General features: G+C 32.8%; 6 protein-coding genes and 1 pseudogene across 6 annotated transcripts in view; 3 read left to right on the top strand and 4 right to left on the bottom strand.

The window, feature by feature from the left end:
• LOC149484467 (band 7 protein AAEL010189-like) overlaps nt 1–17,572 on the top strand; it is a 277,474-nt gene that overhangs the window by 105,512 nt on the left and 154,390 nt on the right. The window lies entirely within an intron of this gene.
• LOC149484489 (uncharacterized) lies at nt 109–2,714 on the bottom strand. The gene is made up of 4 exons (XM_089700683.1): nt 2,536–2,714; nt 1,123–1,275; nt 603–769; nt 109–188 (listed from the first exon to the last, which is right to left on the bottom strand). Exons 1-4 carry the CDS (start codon nt 2,596–2,598, stop codon nt 137–139), a joined length of 435 nt encoding a protein of 144 aa, XP_089556809.1. The 5' UTR covers nt 2,599–2,714; the 3' UTR covers nt 109–136.
• LOC149484488 (cuticle protein 7-like) lies at nt 2,818–4,322 on the bottom strand. Its single transcript, XM_089700686.1, has 4 exons — nt 4,229–4,322; nt 3,964–4,131; nt 3,528–3,694; nt 2,818–2,951 (listed from the first exon to the last, which is right to left on the bottom strand). Exons 1-4 carry the CDS (start codon nt 4,238–4,240, stop codon nt 2,891–2,893), a joined length of 408 nt encoding a protein of 135 aa, XP_089556812.1. The 5' UTR covers nt 4,241–4,322; the 3' UTR covers nt 2,818–2,890.
• LOC149484487 (adult-specific cuticular protein ACP-22-like) lies at nt 4,613–6,675 on the bottom strand (annotated as a pseudogene).
• On the bottom strand, nt 7,783–8,867 carry LOC149484486 (larval cuticle protein A2B-like). Its single transcript, XM_089700695.1, has 4 exons — nt 8,812–8,867; nt 8,529–8,666; nt 8,207–8,373; nt 7,783–7,930 (listed from the first exon to the last, which is right to left on the bottom strand). The coding sequence occupies exons 1-4, from the start codon at nt 8,821–8,823 to the stop codon at nt 7,876–7,878; spliced, it is 372 nt and encodes a 123-aa protein (XP_089556821.1). The 5' UTR covers nt 8,824–8,867; the 3' UTR covers nt 7,783–7,875.
• LOC149484485 (adult-specific cuticular protein ACP-20-like) lies at nt 11,293–12,075 on the top strand. The gene is made up of 4 exons (XM_089700691.1): nt 11,293–11,366; nt 11,454–11,606; nt 11,684–11,850; nt 11,950–12,075. The coding sequence occupies exons 1-4, from the start codon at nt 11,355–11,357 to the stop codon at nt 12,008–12,010; spliced, it is 393 nt and encodes a 130-aa protein (XP_089556817.1). The 5' UTR covers nt 11,293–11,354; the 3' UTR covers nt 12,011–12,075.
• LOC149484484 (adult-specific cuticular protein ACP-20-like) lies at nt 14,674–15,616 on the top strand. The gene is made up of 4 exons (XM_089700694.1): nt 14,674–14,735; nt 14,864–15,007; nt 15,153–15,319; nt 15,455–15,616. Exons 1-4 carry the CDS (start codon nt 14,724–14,726, stop codon nt 15,513–15,515), a joined length of 384 nt encoding a protein of 127 aa, XP_089556820.1. The 5' UTR covers nt 14,674–14,723; the 3' UTR covers nt 15,516–15,616.

Genomic DNA, 17,572 nt, shown 5'->3' with positions numbered 1-17,572 from the left:
ATAGAACCAATAAAGAGGTGAAATTAATATACATATACTCAGGGTTGAAGAAAAAACACATTTTTACATAGCAAATTTTTATTTATTGATAATTTTGCACATAAAATCTCTTAGACATATTTTATAAATAAATTAGTTAATGTCCGTATCGGGGACTGATGTGTCCATATTTAACATCGGCTTGGAAACTGAAAATAAACAAAAAAAAATCATTGACTTTACATATATTTTTAAGGATAGGTGGCGTAAAAATTATGTAAAATATATTATGTCTATTGTCTATCTTATAACAATCTTTAAACAAAATATTATAGTCAATATTTTGAATCAACTTCATCAAGTTTTAGCAAATATCTACATATAATTTTATAAGTAAATTTTCTGTCAGTTTAAAATTAAAACATTTTTACTTCCTAATTAATTCTTAATACATCATCAATGCTTATCACTAACCACTTATTTTTATGGATTTCTCTTTAGCAAAAATATCTCTATAGTACAGAAATATGAAGGAGATTATTTCCTCCTTATTTAGGTAATATTTCAAGATTTAAATTTATTATTCTACATTATGACCAAAAATTAGATAAAGCAAAGCATACCCTCTGTGGTCATCACTGTAATAGTTGACAACTCTCTCAACACCGTTCGGCTGATGGAACGCATAGTTTCCCTTCACGACGTCACCATCTCTGTGCTCTTGTTGAGACTTGATGTCTCCAGTGTATGTGTCCACTACTTTGTAACCGAACTCGTACTTAGGATGCGTCTGAAATATATTTATTACTGTGTTTTATATGCATGATAGATTAATAATTCAGGCTTTCTTTTCTTGTCATTCAAAAAAAATATATGAATGATCGTGAAAGGCTTGTAACTATTGCTGCAATAAAATTAAAGCAATGGGTTCGTTAGTAATTTCTGACATTCAAAATAAGGTTTTTAAAAAGTTTAATTTCTATATCCAACAACTAGGCATTTCAGCATTTCTGTGTTAGAAATTTATCTGAATTGCATTGCAGAATACTTTTATTGAAAAATTAAACTGCTTGATCTTTGATCAAGTTGGAATCTCAATCATTCAGTTACAATGAAACCTCCTTGATAAAAAAATAAAATTACATGATAGTCAATCGCGTGTCCGTGTCCATGATAATCTCCTACAGGCACGACTACTGGGTGGTCATCACGTTTCGACATACTCTGTTCTGAATACGCCACATGGTGGATGTAATTACCGAAGACGACGGCGATCACCGAAGCGAAACAAATTACCTGTAAACATAAAATAATAATAAAATACAGGAAAAAGAGTGTGTGCCGAGCACACGTGTTAGAAGTGAAACTTCTTTGGCAAGATTCAAAGATATCAAAATCGTCGCCTTATTGCATGATGTGACGGTATTGCCATAAAATGGCAATACCGGCACATCATATTATTTATTTGACGCGACCTGGAAATTTTAGTTTTCACGCGCTTAAAGGAGTTTCACTTCAAAATAATAATTTATGTAACAATAAACATTGAAAAGACACAAAACACTGCACCTGCAAAATGTAGTAAATAATATTTACGTTAATTACCGTTGAAAAGACACAAAATATAACACCTGAAAAGTATCCAGTTATTGATTTATGCGGTAAATATCCGTGCGAATATCTTCTTGAGGGACACGAGAAATAAACAATTTCCGATTTATTTCTAGTCGCGCACGGTACAGACGATTGTAAAGATATTTGCAGAAATTACACGCTAGTATTGTAAAGGAATACATCGAATTATTTAAAGAACCTCCGTTTTTAAGAAGTCGAGTGAATAATGCAGGAGCGTGAGTCGAATCGCGAGCGGATATCTGAAATTAATCTGCTTGCACAAGGCTAAATTAATCTTATATCAAATTACCAATCATTGAGCTCGTTTAAGCATGATAATCTTTGCATTGTTGCATAATATATAGAAGCTGCGACTTTTTATTTTTTTAAATACACGTAATTACTCACATAATCTCGAACGTAAATTTATGTGAACATAATTACAAATAATTTGATTTAACTCATATAATTTGAAAATTAAAAATATTTAATCAACTATCATACGTTATTCGTTGAAAGTTTAGACCAACGCGACGCGATGTCGTTCGAAAATAATTTTATAATATTATTTTAAAATATTTAATTCAGATATTTTGATTCAGAATATTTGTCCCCTACATCATCTACGTTAACGTTAACGATAGGTCATGTCCAGGAAAATGAGGTTATCGTGGGTTGTTTTGATATTTCAACACTGGTTTTGTCCGTAGTCTCTTTGCATTTTATCTTTTTATCGGGAACTATGTTATTTTCTTCAAAATTTTACCATATAATTCCAAATTCACTGCACATAGATTTATTTTCATTATTAATACATGCACTATACGGCTGAATACACACGATCACGTTTTAAAATGATTCTTATCCTTGCCAAAGAGATAATTAGGTATATATTAAAACACTGAATAATAATATTATTATTGTCAAGATAAAATTAATCACCTTTGTAAACATTTTACACGTATTTGGATCCTTCGTGTATATTGAAAATGAAACTGAGCACATCACATCAGATTTACCAATTTTATACGATAATATAGCAAGGTGAGTATCAAATGAGTGATTTCTCCTAATGATCGTTAAGTGTTTATTACCTTAATGACCAATTATTTCTGCAACATTATAAGTTAGGGAAAAGGATCTATTATTCTATATATTCATTATTTAGCGCTAGATCACGATAAGGAAAATAATTTAGGGTTCAAGCGGTTAATAAAAATAGTCTTATGTGAAAATTTTATATTTTAGTTGCTAATTTATAGTCTAGAGTAGGTATTATAGGTACGGACTAGGATTTCTAATGTTGGTAGGCAGGAGCTTGGTGGGCTTGTCCCTCACGATGAACGACAGCGTTGAATCTGTAAATATTTTCTTATTAAAAACACATTTTTTCATAAAATTAAGTAAGTTCGTTCGGTAATTGGATCATAATATTAAGAGAGATTAAATGCATAAGATGAAACATAAAAGTTATACTTTAGTTCAAAATATTGATTGATATTTTATTTTAGGGAGAATTATGGTAAGTATGAACAATTTAAATTCACAGGAGTTTCAATACGTTTATAAAGAAATATTAGGTAAAATCAAACGCCTACAAGAAATTGTTATCTTTCATTTAACATAGGCGGTTGAAATTGTAACTGCGTTACAGTTTTCTGTTCCTCTAAATTGCTAATAAATATCTTACCTTGCAATAAAATATAAATTTTATTTTATGTAAGGTAATTATAGAGATGTTTGAGAATTTTTACAATGAAACTTTTACCTTATCGCTATAAAAATAATAAAATTAAATACATTACATAAAAATTTAATGAATCTGTTTGTCAGATTTTAAATGTGTCTGGCGCCTGCTCTTTATTTCTAAGAAGCACATAACTTCAATGTGAAGGTTTTACTAATTGTCCATTTAGTACTATGAAACCATTTACCCATTGTGAGCATCAGCGGTGTATTCAACACGTCTGATGGTGCCGTCAGCCTCATGCAGGCTGTAGGAACCACGGACGACGTCACCTTCGCGGCTCTCCTGTTGGGACTTGAAGTCACCGGTGTGGGGGTCCTGTACTCCGTATTCGTAGGAGTAGTGAGCTGGTGCCTGTGGATAAATGTCAGTTATAAAATGCTTTAAAAAGGTTTAAAACAAAAAAAAATATACTTAGTGGTAAATAATATAGCGGCAAAGTATGCAATTACTGACCTGATGCTCATAGTTTCAATTTTGGAAATAAAAAGACTTTCGAGTTTCAGCAACGGAAATCTTCTACTTTCCGTGTATACCTATCCTTTCTCTTCAGTTACCTTTTATATTAGAACCTTATTTAGAATCTGTTCAGTTCTAAAAAAATCCAAAGATATTCAACTTACACTGTAGTCTTGGTGCACTGGTGCAGCATAATGGGCTACAGGTTGAGCGGCATGTGCGATTATGCTTGGCTGGTGCTGGACGATGTTATGGGAAGATTGCGCATTGCCATAGTATCCATGGTTGTATTGAGCGGCAGCAACGGCCACGACAGCAGCGAATACGATTACCTAAACAAGAACACTGATTAGTAATTGCTTCCTTTATTACTTATTTGCGTTGGTGAAAAATATATTTCTTACTATACTAATCTTATATGGTACAAACCTTGAAATACATTATGGATGGTTAAGTGGACTCAAAGGATTGTAATATCTTAATGATGCATATTCGAGATAACTTTAAGCTTTTATACTTTTTTTATTCGGTATGTAGGTACATGTAATAATGAAAGTATGAAGGAACTGGTTCGACATTTTTTTCGATATTGTATTTGAACCTGCAAGTTATATAATAGTATTTACTTGTCTTGCTATCAGGACGTAGGTTATGGAACTTTTAATTATATTCAACATGATATTATGTAATTTTATTATGCTTTACAATTCTTTGGGTTTTCGTGTAGGTATGATACCTAGAAATTGAGACAAGATAATTTTATTAAAAGACATTTAATTATGTATATCGTACTTAATGTAATCTTATTCAGTCTTAATGGTGATGATGAGGCACGATGTGATGAACACCGTATTTAATATCAGCGTGGAATCTGAAAGGAAAAATATTGTTATACACTAAAATAGAAAAACGGAGTCTTTGTTTCTATTGCTCATTTTCTATTAATTATGTAATTCTTTAAGTCTTCTTATCGAAATGTAGGTAATTGCCGTTCTGTATTGGTTTCTTACCCGGTGTGATGGTCCCCGTGGTAGTGCACGGTCATCTCGGAGCCGTCGGGCTGGTGCAGCGAGTAGACGCCCTTCACCACGTCTCCGTCGCGGTGCTCATGTTGGTGCTTTATGTCACCAGTGTGATGGTCCTTTACTTTGTATTCAAATTCATATTTGGGATGAGTCTGTAAGGATATTGAGGTTATTGACATGTCTGTATGTACAAGTACATAATAAATTATATCATTTGTATGAATCGTACGTGATAATCGTGATGTCCATGGTGTCTATGGACCACTTCAGGATGTCCATCGTGCTACCAAGAGATGTTGCGATGAAAAGGCATGGCCGTATCCTTGATCATACTGTGCTGCAGCTAACGCAGCAATAGAAGCGAAGCAAAGGACTAGAAATAAAGTACTTTATAAATATCGTCGAATGTATTCGTTTCTATTTCAAGCTTTCTCTTTACGAATATCTTTATTATTTTTCATATTAAAATGCTTAGGTATTTGTACCTTGAAATACATTGTTAGTGTTGTAGGATTGTATTCACGTTTGTTGTTTGACTGATATAGAATTGGTAAAAATAAACTCTTTATATATTATATCCAAGGAGAAAAATATAAAGCAATAATGATTTCTCTGAAACTAATCTATGTATGGTTCAAACCCATGCATGCATGCTTATTATGAAAGCCAGCACATTGTACATACACTTTCGAATTCTTTCAACACATTGTTAAAATTAGATATTCCACTTATTTAACGGTTTGGAAGATAAAATAATTTCATTATTAATTTTTAAACTGCAAAATATTATACAATTACGTTTCTTATGATATAATAGATACCTATAATATATTGTGATCATAGAAATCTAAATAACAAGACACTAGAAGTCGTAAGCGTGCGTGACCTTGTCGCCACTCAGGTGATTTGCACATCACCAGTGCATTCGTCACTGTTCAGTTGCTCTGGAGACGTATGAGTGTATACATGGTGTGTTTCAGCAATTCCCATTGCGGAAATTCTTCCACAAGTTGTAATTATACTTATAAAGGAATAATATTTCATCGGAAAATATATTTTTTTAGAAATAATGCCGTTTTTCCTTAAAATTATAGAATATTTACAAGTATTACGAGTGTCACCATAGTAATCGAAATAACAATGAATGACACAGTCGACCATTCTTATTATCACATTTGTTCGTATTGGAGCAAAAAGTCTCATATACTTAGGGATGTTATTCTAAAATAAACCGTAAATTCGTGCGTTAGGATACATATTCAAAAGCTTAATTTAATAGATAAGTTAGTTTTCACTAAAATCAAGCTGTCCAATAAAAGGCATAGTTTACTTGTGTGTACTGTTTAGCTTTCGGTTTGAATGTGTTGATTTTGGCGACAGCGGTTTTCATACGAATTATGACATTAGAGCACTTCTATGTGTCTTGTTATTTAGATTTCTATGATTGTGATGTAATTAGATATAATACAAAATAACAATGCACAATACAGGTAATTTTTCTCATGAATAAATACTGTAATTTCAGAATTACAATGATCAACAAAATTGTTTAGACGGGTGGGCACATGGCATGGACATGGCTCATGGAAAATGTCAACACACATCATTAGAGTGTTTTTACACCAAGATGTGTGTTATATACAAACATATTCCTCACTACTAATCCTCGCAAACTATTGGTGGAAAAGCAGCCTAGTCATCACTCTACGGGGACCCGCCTATTGTGCTTGTGATGTGAATGACGCCTTCAATGGTTGAATCTGCTATTGGAAATTGGAATGAATGACTAGCGCGTTCGTTCACTAAAACGGACCTTACGGACTTAGTAGAAGTTTGTGCCTGATCAGCCATATGATGAATTTTTCTCAGAGTTTGCACCCTTATCATTATTTGTTCGCGTCGACGCAAATAAGACTCTGTTAATCTATACCATTGAACATTGCGATAGTCCACAGATACCAATACACCCAATACTATACTCACTGAATGGTAGGTGTGACCTTCCTGGATTATTGCTGTGGCTTTGGCAACTTCAGTCGCCGGCAAATCACTAATTTTGTATTTTAAGGTGCATTTATATTAAACGAGCCAATGCTCATTCTAACCCAACAATGTCAAATTCTCTTAGTGTAAACAGGCGTAGAGCATTCTTTCGTTGTATTTTTTTTTATTCTGAAAAACACTGAATACGATTTTTCGTTTACACTAAAAGAATGCTCTTGCTCTAGCTCTAGCTCTATATTACTTTGATGTAAATGCACCGTTATACAGTGTATATTGTATACTCTTTAACAGTAGGAAGAAATAAACTTAATTAGAACATTAGAATATTTTTAATTTGTAGCAGCTATAGTCGATAAATAGGCAACAAACGCTCAAATAAGTATAAGTTAATGTTTAAAAATGGAAAAACAAAATTTTTATTTTCGTCATCGTTCCAAAGACTAAGGGATAAAAAAAATTATCCAGTTGCAAAAATATTCAACAAATTGAAAAAAAAAATTGTTTCTTGTCTTTTCCTCTAATTTTGCCGGTGTGCGGTTTTGAGATATTATATCAATATGTGTTCTGCCTCTTTGCCTTCAGCGTATGCTTTATTTTGAAACTTATGTTTTAAACTTATCCTTATAATTTAAAAACTTAATTGTACAAAATAAGCACCGAAATAATTTGTAAAAAATATTAATAAGCTTGTACATGTACTAATTTTATCACTTATTATGTTAATTCATTATATGTATTATGCTCATAAGGATACACGTCTGTAATTTTTTATTATCGACAACCAATAGTTATTGTTGGACGATTACGATTTTTTTATAAATTTTTATTCAGTTTTTGACTGTGTTCAGCTTTCAGTTTTAAATGAAATTTAACATACACATTTTTTGTTACCTAAAATTACTTTACGTTTGATCAATTTTCTTAAGATGTAATCAATTTAGATGTAATTAGAGCTAATAAGACCAGAAATAATGTAAATAGGTACTTTTATATATTTCTTTTAATTATTACAAAACACTTACAACAAAACTTAATTACAACTGTTTTCTAATGGTGATAATGATGAGGATGGTGGGTTTCAAATTTAACATCAGCGTGGAATCTGAAAATAATTAAAACAAACATTAGCTCTTTGTAACATCCTACAAAACAAAAACATCATATTTTAGAATTCAATTAAAATTTATAAGGTGAATCTACACAGAGCGAGACGTCTTGCCTTGAATTTTCCGCGCGAAGTAACTTGGTCAGTGTAGACATGGCATTATTTTCATTGTTCGAGCCACTACAAAACTGACCGAGCCGCTTTGTGCAGCAATTTCTTCGCCTAATCACTATAATAAAACTATTGAAAACTATAGATAATATAGATTCTCACCCGGTGTGGTGGTCCCCGTGGTAGTGCACGGTCCTCTCGGAGCCGTCGGGCTGGTGCAGCGAGTAGACGCCCTTCACCACGTCTCCGTCGCGGTGCTCATGCTGGTGCTTTATGTCACCAGTGTGGTGGTCCTCCACTTTGTATTCAAAATCGTATTTAGGATGAGTCTGTAATTCAAAAACTTTATTAATCTATTTCTCCACATCTCTGTTCTACACATCCATCTTGTTGTATACATCCATTTCTTAATAAACTGTGAAATACTGTGAAATTGTAAAAAGCTATCTATAGTTACATATTTTAAGTAAGAATTTGTGCGTACATGATAATCGTGGTGGCCGTGATGTCCATGGACTATCTCTGGCTTGCCATCATGTTTGTTGAAATGCTGAGACGAGTATGCATGCCCGTGATCGTATTGTGCAGCAGCAATTGCCAATATTGTCATAAAACACAACACCTGAAAATTTTCAAAAATTGTGTTATGGAAGTTTTCAAACAATTAAATGATTTGATAATTTTAATTAGAAATTAAAAAAGGAATTAATTCATTGTCCTCTAGACATATTATGGTCATCATATTATATCTAGACATATTATAATACCTTGAAGTACATTTTATTGTGGTTTTAAAATCTGTTAAATTTACTAAGGTTGCGTGGTAACTGATACATGTTAGAAATGAATTGCAACTTTTATAGTTATTTTCCAAGGAGAACTAACGAAAATCGGTTTCACAAAAAATAATAACTTTTTCTTTCACACAAAATAAGAACATTTATGAATAGGGTTAACAATAAGTCAGTAGGATAGTAAAGTAAAAATTTAAATTTCTTAAAATCATCTCAATTATCATAATATTATGTCAAAAATTAAATTTAATGTTTTTGTTGTAAAATACCTATAATTGAACAATTAGTTCAATCTGAATAAAGTAAAATGAAAGTGCAGATTCAACCGGTTTTTAAATTTATAATAGCATTCTTGATAAATATATTAATTACTAGCGGTCCGCCCCGGCTTCGCCCGTGGTACATATTTCGCAATAAAAGGTAGTCTATGTTCTTTCTCAGGGTCTAAAGATAAAGAGAAAGTCTTATCTGTGTCAAATTTCATCAAAATCGGTCCAGTAGTTTACGAAAACCATACATACATACATACAAACCTTTCCTCTTGATATTATTATATTAATATATTAATTATTGAACTGTAATGTGTTAGTCCTATTGAGAAGAATACATCCAACTATACTTACCTATTAAAATCTCGATAAGGTACCAAATATAACTCTTGCCAACCCAATTTTTATTAAAAACATCGAAATTCAATAACAGAGACATGAATATGTGCATTGATTATAGAACAAAATCTAAGCTTTATTTTACCTATGCTTTGCATGGATTTTTCACGTACGCAGTTATTTAGTATTAAGGTACTTATTCATCTTATTTGTAAATAAATATTTGTGGACTAAAAATTAAGCATATTTTTCAATTCATCACTGCTCCAATCGATAAAGAAGAAAATTGAGGAGAACCGCGGCATGTCCTAGAATCAAAAGTTTGGCTACATGTGTAATCTAGCAGCCCGCTCAGAATGTGAGTGTCTGAAAGCTCTATGAGGTTTCAGGCACTCTACATTACAAGATTTAACATTCCAAGATTCTGTTCCTGTGGAGAGGGAATCACTACATAGTATAAAACAAAGTCGCTTTCCCTGTCCCTATGTCGCTATGTCCCTATGTCCCTTTGTACGCTTAAATCTTTGAAAGTACGCAACGGATTTTGATGCGGTTTTTTTTAGTAGATAGAGTGATTCAAGAGGAAGGTTTATATGTATAATAACATCCATTAAATAGTGGAGAAGTACTGTTATTTTTGAGGTTTCTAATGTGATGTCGTAAAAAATTACATTTTTTCCGCTTACATTGCAAACGCAGGCTGAACCCTACGAGTTTTATCAAAATAATGTACTAAGTATTATGCACATTGAAAAGGTCTACAGAAAAGTCCGCGATGGTATATGTCTATCTCTTATGGATAACCCACAATAACTTTTTTTTGTCATTTAATTTTTACGACAAATAATGGCTAATTTCCGATGCGATTTTAACCAATACAGCATTAATCCTTAACCAATTAAATACCTTCAATACATTGTTCATTTAATATAGATCTAGGTATATGGCCCTTTACACCGTATGATTTAAGTGAATATTTTCGAAGATATTACAGATTTAAAAATTGCGGGACGTAGCGTTTGCGGCGGTACAGGCCGTTCGCCCGGCTATCTATTTTATAGTCGTGCGAAGCCGGAGCGGGCCGCTATGTTTTTATATACAACGTTCACAGTTTTTCTGTAGTGTATTTAGTATCAGCATTGCACCCGTGCGAAGCCGGGGCGGGTCGCTAGTAAATAATAAATAAATAATTGTTTATTTTCCACCATTATTTGCTTCATACATTTAATGACCCAGGTTCCTAATATATCGAGTTATAAACTGATTTTCAGGAGCCTGTGTTCAGACTGAATGGAACTATGGACACACACTGGAATGAATATAATATGTATGTGTGTGAACATCATCGTCATCATCAGCTATGGGACGTTTACAGCTGGACAAAGCCTTCAATATAGTCATATTTGTGTGATAGCAATGATAATTTTAACGGTATAAATTCATGCATGTTTGTATGGGCGTTATTAGTTCGTTATGCTAAGGTCATTTTAAGGAATAATATATGTTTCCTAACTTTTAAGTACATACATCGTAAAAATGCTAATTTTTGTTAACATTTTAATATAAAGACTACATAAATGCATTATAAAATGCAAATTATTATAAGATCAATTGATTATCGTTTTTCTGACTAAATAAATAGCTTTAATAGGTGTAACGTAAATTGAGTATCAACATGCAATATCAGTTTATTAATATTTTAACTAAGATATTTTTCTTGAGCAATATTTTAAGTGTAACATAAAATTTCTACACATGTTGCCGTTTATGCTTGTATTATCGAGTGAAATCACTTTACCTTGATAATATCGCATTGTCTATCAATATAAAACTCTGGAAGTTTACAACCATGCATTAGTTGACTACTGAACTTCCATTGAATATCAGTAAAATATACGACAAAACAAAATGTTTTCAAAGGTATAATATAAAACAGTGTTCCCATACTTAAACTGGATAAGTTACAAACATTGAGAATGTATTGGTATAAAACATAATGTTTTACAGGTTTTGTGCTTTACCACCTTATTCGCCATGGTTGCTATGGTAACCGCGCAGTATGGGCACGGCTACGGGGAAGCACACTCATCCCAACACTTCATCAAACACGACGGACATCCTGAAGTGGTTCACGGACACCACGGTCACCATGACTACCATGTAATGTTTCTCAGAATATTTAGGTAGCATTTTTCTTCAATATTAAGCGATTGACCTATATATTTTTTTTTCTATAGACCCATCCCCATTACCATTTCGACTACAAAGTGGAAGACCACCACACCGGTGACATGAAGCATCAGCATGAGGACCGGGATGGAGATGTGGTGAAGGGCGTCTACTCGCTGCACCAGCCTGACGGCTCTGTGAGGACTGTGCACTACCACGGGGACCACCACACTGGGTGAGGACCTACTAAAATAAAAAATCAGATAATCCTGAACACACTATTAGCCATCCCATTAATGTATTATGTGTGTCTAATGTCTTTGTTTTTTTGCAGTTTCCACGCGGATGTGAAATTCGGAACTCATCACATCGTCCCTCATAAACATTATTATTGAATATTGTAACAATTCTACCGAATAGCAATAAGTGTTATGTTTGTGTACGTTACATAATAAATAAAGGCATTAACAAAGTTTGAGTTTTTCTTTCAATTTAATACTTCTTAAGATCCTTGATGTTTTAATAACCACAAACGTTATAAATGATCACTACAACATTGTCTGTTATTGTTCGAATTAAAAAAAAAATACTTGGTGATATTATTATTGCTGTCCTAACTTTAACTTTAAAATAAATATTTCATATATGTAGTACCTATTTTCATAAGAAGTTCTTGTTCCTATACTGTTCTTCTTAATAAATTAATAAGAGTACAGTGGGATTTTGTAGTTGAATTTTGTATTCAGTTGAGTAGTAAGAAGGCACCTCAATCAACATTTAGTTAATTACTTAAATGGGAAAGCACATTTATTTTTAACAATATTTTGTCAATTTACAAATGGTGCGTTACAGCATCTCAGAATGAATTCATGTAACCTTGATTATTTTCAATGCGTTATCTTATTTAATTGATTTTATAATAATCAATGATAGTAAGGGAAAGCACATAAATCACGTATAAGCTCTTATAAAAATGAAATTGAAATGAAATGGACACCCAAACTATTGGACTCTTGACTCATTCATGTTCACGTGTAGCGTGTGAATAGGTGATTTAAATAAAAATTATTTTGAATGGCAACAACGCACGCTTGTTGGGCGAGAGAATATAGTAATTTGTATATTAAACTAGCGACCCTCCCCGGCTTCACACTAGTGCAACGCTGACATCTATGTCCCTACATTTGAAATATCTATCTATGGAAATATTAATTTTAATTTAAAAAAAACATGATTTACGAGCCAGATTGATCTTTATAAAATGGACAATATATTTAAGGTACATCATTTTTAAATAAGCCATTTTTTCCCGTAATATGTGAGAGTAGAGTCCCATATCCCCTAGTGGGGTATGGGGCAGATCCATTATGCATGCATCTGTTTCACTGGTCGATTTTTATTTAGGGACAAGGAGGTCAGATCAGCCTTCTATGTCCTGCCAGACCGAGAATTTTTTTTCGTCTAAGCATATATTTAAATGTATGCACTCATATTATCTAAGTACCCGATACATTACAGTTTGTACCGTACAGTTTGATGATACTTCTTTGCTGATAGTGTAGAAGTTCGATATAATAGTACTACTTCATACTACTGTTATTGCAGTCAGCATATTGGGCGATGGAATCATTGGCGATAAAATGAAGATGATGTTGTTGATAGGAAGAAATAAAACGAAAAAGGAAATCATCAATCGGCCTGAATGGCTAGTTTTAGGAAAGGCCTATGCCCATTAGTCGACAGAAATAAGCTGACTGTAGGAAAGTTCAATGAAACGGTTTATTTTGTGAATTTTTCTCTACATTTTATATTTTTATATGTATACCTATCAAGACAGTAAAATCCGAAAAAAAAGCGATTATTATTGAACAAAAAAGGTAAAGGTAAAACTAGCAAGAAATCATCTATTAGCATTTATCGTTTTGAAAAAACTTTTCTACTCGAGCTAGATCGGTTTATTATTTTTATTCCTAACTCCCGCCCTGAGACAAAGGTAAAGGTAAATGTTAAAAATATTTAATGACGATTCGGAAGTGCTTCTAAAAGAAGTCTTTGAATAAATAAATGATTGAGTTTGAGTTTTATGTTTGAGTTAGACCCTCAAGGAAGAGGAGGTTCGGAATCCCTATTAACAAATACTGTGTTATCTTAGCACCTTGCTTATGATAGTGACTGGATGTATTGCCGCTTGTTTTTGCAATATTTGTATGTTGATGTTCGCGTCTAATATATCTATGTACTTATTTATACTCTTAGCAACGATTCCAGTTGCTCCTATCACTACTGGTATAATTTCTACAGAAGTATTCCATAGCCGTTAACATTAATTTATCATATTTAAAGAAAAATATAGCACATAATAATTATATGGACAGTAATATGTACCTATCTAGGGTTATAGGAAAAATACTTGCCCAAATAGAAAAAAGTCAATAATTTTCTCAAAAGCACATGCACCATGATAAACGTATTTTCGATAGATGTCAATAAAAGCAAGTTCCTAATCTATTTACGTTGAGTTTCAATGTTGAACTCTGTTCCGTAAAGATAATATTCGAATACATCTTTACTTTTGATCGCTTTCTCGTTCTTACACATAAAATAATACAACGATTATCAAATAATCTACACACACTACTACATCCTAATCTGTAGATTTTGGATATAATCTATTTAAAACAACCTTAAGACAATAGCAATTGTCTTAAGGCAACACCTGGGGAACACCCCAGAATACTACCCAGAATACGTGCGTGATGCGTGATGAGTGTATAGCATAAGTAATACACCGTGGAATGTTAATTCAAATCAATAAAATATTGATAACTACCTATAAATTCCCTTCTAAGTTTATTTATGGGAAGCATTGTAGTCAATTCTCAATTGATAATATAATATATAATATTCTAGAACCTTGTTATATTGTTAACTATAACGAGAAATTTCCACACACGTTGCGGTTTATACCTAAATTATTAGCAGTGAAATCAAAGTTACCTTGATTGTATCGCTTTGTCTAACGATATAAATGTCATGAATTTTTTCCTCATGTATCAGTTATCTAGTAAACTTTCATACAAACTTTACTCTGATAACAATATTATCAATATGATTGCAAAGGTATTTTAAATTTGTATTTATTGTAGTTTATAGAGGTCAAATCAAATTTAAGTAATAAAAACGTGGAAGTTGTCCCCTATGACCCAAACTAATAATCCTTTACAATAATTTAATTCAACTCTCTGCAGGTCATTTGTTTCACAACCATGCTTGCCTTGGCAGCGGCGCAGTACGGACACGGCTACGGGGAAGCGCACTCATCCCAACACTTCATCAAACACGACGGACATCCTGAAGTGGTTCACGGACACCATGGTCACCATGACTACCATGTAATATTTCACGTTTTATTTTAAAATCATTTCTTAAATTAATGTTTATAAACATGTTGTTCAGCCATTACACCCTACATCCTTTCAAAAAATATTAGTTAAAGATGCCTGAAATAGATGATGATTTTGTTCTATAACTTTACAGACCCATCCCCACTATCAATTCGACTACAAAGTAGAGGACCATCACACCGGTGACATAAAGTCTCAGCATGAGGACCGCGACGGAGACGTGGTGAAGGGCGTCTACTCGCTGCACCAGCCCGACGGCTCCGAGAGGACCGTGCACTACCATGGCGACCACCATACCGGGTGAGAATCACTAAATACAAACACTAGTATTATTTAGTTGAAAAACAATTGAAAAATACTAATAAAGTTCATCTTCTTTTTCTCTATGGCTTTCTCCATCGTTATATTGTTTTTAACAAACCTTTTTCTTTTCAGTTTCCACGCTGACGTGAAATTCGGAACGCATCACATCGTCCCACACAAACATCATTATTGAATTTCGTAATAATCGTACAAAATATCAATACTTGTTTTGTGTAAAAGACTGTATTATTACTTTTGACTACTGTGTTATTAAATTTGTATGTTAAACCAGAAGGTGTTCTTTAGTTTCATTTAATAGTATACTGACATACCCCTTAATAAAAGAATGTAAAATTAAAATCTCTTATGGGAGGCCCGTGTCCCTGCAGTATGTAGGGAACATACAAAGTTAAAAATAAAATAATAATTACAATAGAAGTTTATTCATTGTAAGGGAACATAGATTTACGTTTTTGTTTTTGTTATGTATGAAAAAATTATAGGTATAACAATAAATTATTTAAACTTTGTGTATAAGTGAAATATAAGTCTTGTTTAATTTAATTCAATTGATTTCGGAAACATATTTAAATTTTCCGGGGTTTATGATATATTTTAGATTATATATAAAATCACACGTAATAAGAGAAGAATAATAACATTATTGCACATTTTAGTAACTTATTAGTTTAGTTCATTTGGTTGTTTATTGAGACTATTATAGGTATACCTACATGTTATGTACATAACATACATGTTATTTTAACCATACATTTCCGTATCGCACCTTCTTTTTCAATATTATATTAAGAAGAAAATGAAGAAAATAGCTATAATACAAAAAATGAACCGAACAGATCAAGTTATGTGAACTGTGGACTATTTTACGTACATGGCTAAACTTCGGAAAATATAAAAAGATACCATACAATTTACCGTAATTCCGTTTGTTATAAAATTATTCTACCGATATATAATTAAAAACATTTTAGTTTACCTCATCATCATCATCATCAGCCCATATATGTTCCCACTGCTGGGACACGGGCCTCCTATGAGGGTACAGGCCATAATCCACCACGCTGGCCAAGTGCGGGTTGGCGGATTACACATATCGTCGAAATTTTGATTCTTCGACATGTCGGTTTCCTCACGATGTTTTCCTTCACCGTTCGAGCAGTGGTGATGTTACAACATGCGCAGATAAATTGAAAAATCAATTTATTTCCTGCGCGCTCGCCCGGTCTCGAACCCCGGACTTATCGATTCGAAGTCCGAGGTCTCACCACTGAGCCACCACTGCTCTGTTACTTTAGTTTACCTAACAGCACAAAATATGGAAAACTTGTACACCTTTATTTTGCCTGTAAAATCCGCTGTCAATGGATACTGAACGATTAATGAAAGAAGAAAAGTGTAGAGCGCAGTTTATACTATCATCATTCCTATTCAGTTTGTAAAATATCTTTTAACTTGGTCAAATGTTGGAGAAAGGTGAAGAAAACAAGAAGAAACTTCAAAATATGACTTTTTGCTTAGATGGAATATGTTCTTGTCTTTATCGAGGGCGTGTGTTTGGAGAGTATCAGCGATAGCGTTTTAAATACCAAATTGTCAAAAGAGTCTCCGGCAAAAAGAAGTGGGTCTTCATAAGGATGCGTGTGAAATCATTTGAATAAAATTGTGATAATTAAAATTTTAACTAAATGTTATCTCTTTTATTTGCTTGCCTTTTCGATTTTTTTCTTTTACATAATATCAGAGAAACTGGCTAGAGTTTGGGATGACTCGAACAAAAAAATGCAAGTTATTATGAATATCACTTAAAAATATAGTTACTTATAATAATTGAAAGCGCACTACTTTATTATAATAACTCAAAATGACATGACACTAGAAAATTATAATATACTAGCGGCCCGCCCCGGCTTCGCCCGTGGTACATATGAAAAATAGATGTTGGCCGATTCTCAGACTTACCCGATATACACAGAAAATTTCATGAGAATCGGTCCACACGTTTCGGAGGAGTATGCAGACTAACATTGTGACACGAGAATTTTATATATAAGATAAGTAATATAGATAGATAGAATCCATACTAATATTGTAAATGCGAAAGTAACTCTGTCTGTCTGTCTGTTACTCAATCACGCCTAAACTACTGAACCAATTTGCATGAAATTTGGTAATGAGATATTTTGATACCCGAGAAAGGACATAGGCTACCTTTTATTGCGAAATATGTAC

Source organism: Colias philodice, chromosome 11 (genome assembly GCF_061535455.1).
Source record: "Colias philodice isolate Cphi_HAF_F1 chromosome 11, ilColPhil1 Martin Lab GWU primary, whole genome shotgun sequence".
In the NCBI taxonomy this organism is placed as follows: Eukaryota; Metazoa; Arthropoda; class Insecta; order Lepidoptera; family Pieridae; genus Colias; species Colias philodice.
This window is presented reverse-complemented; position numbering and strand designations above follow the sequence as displayed.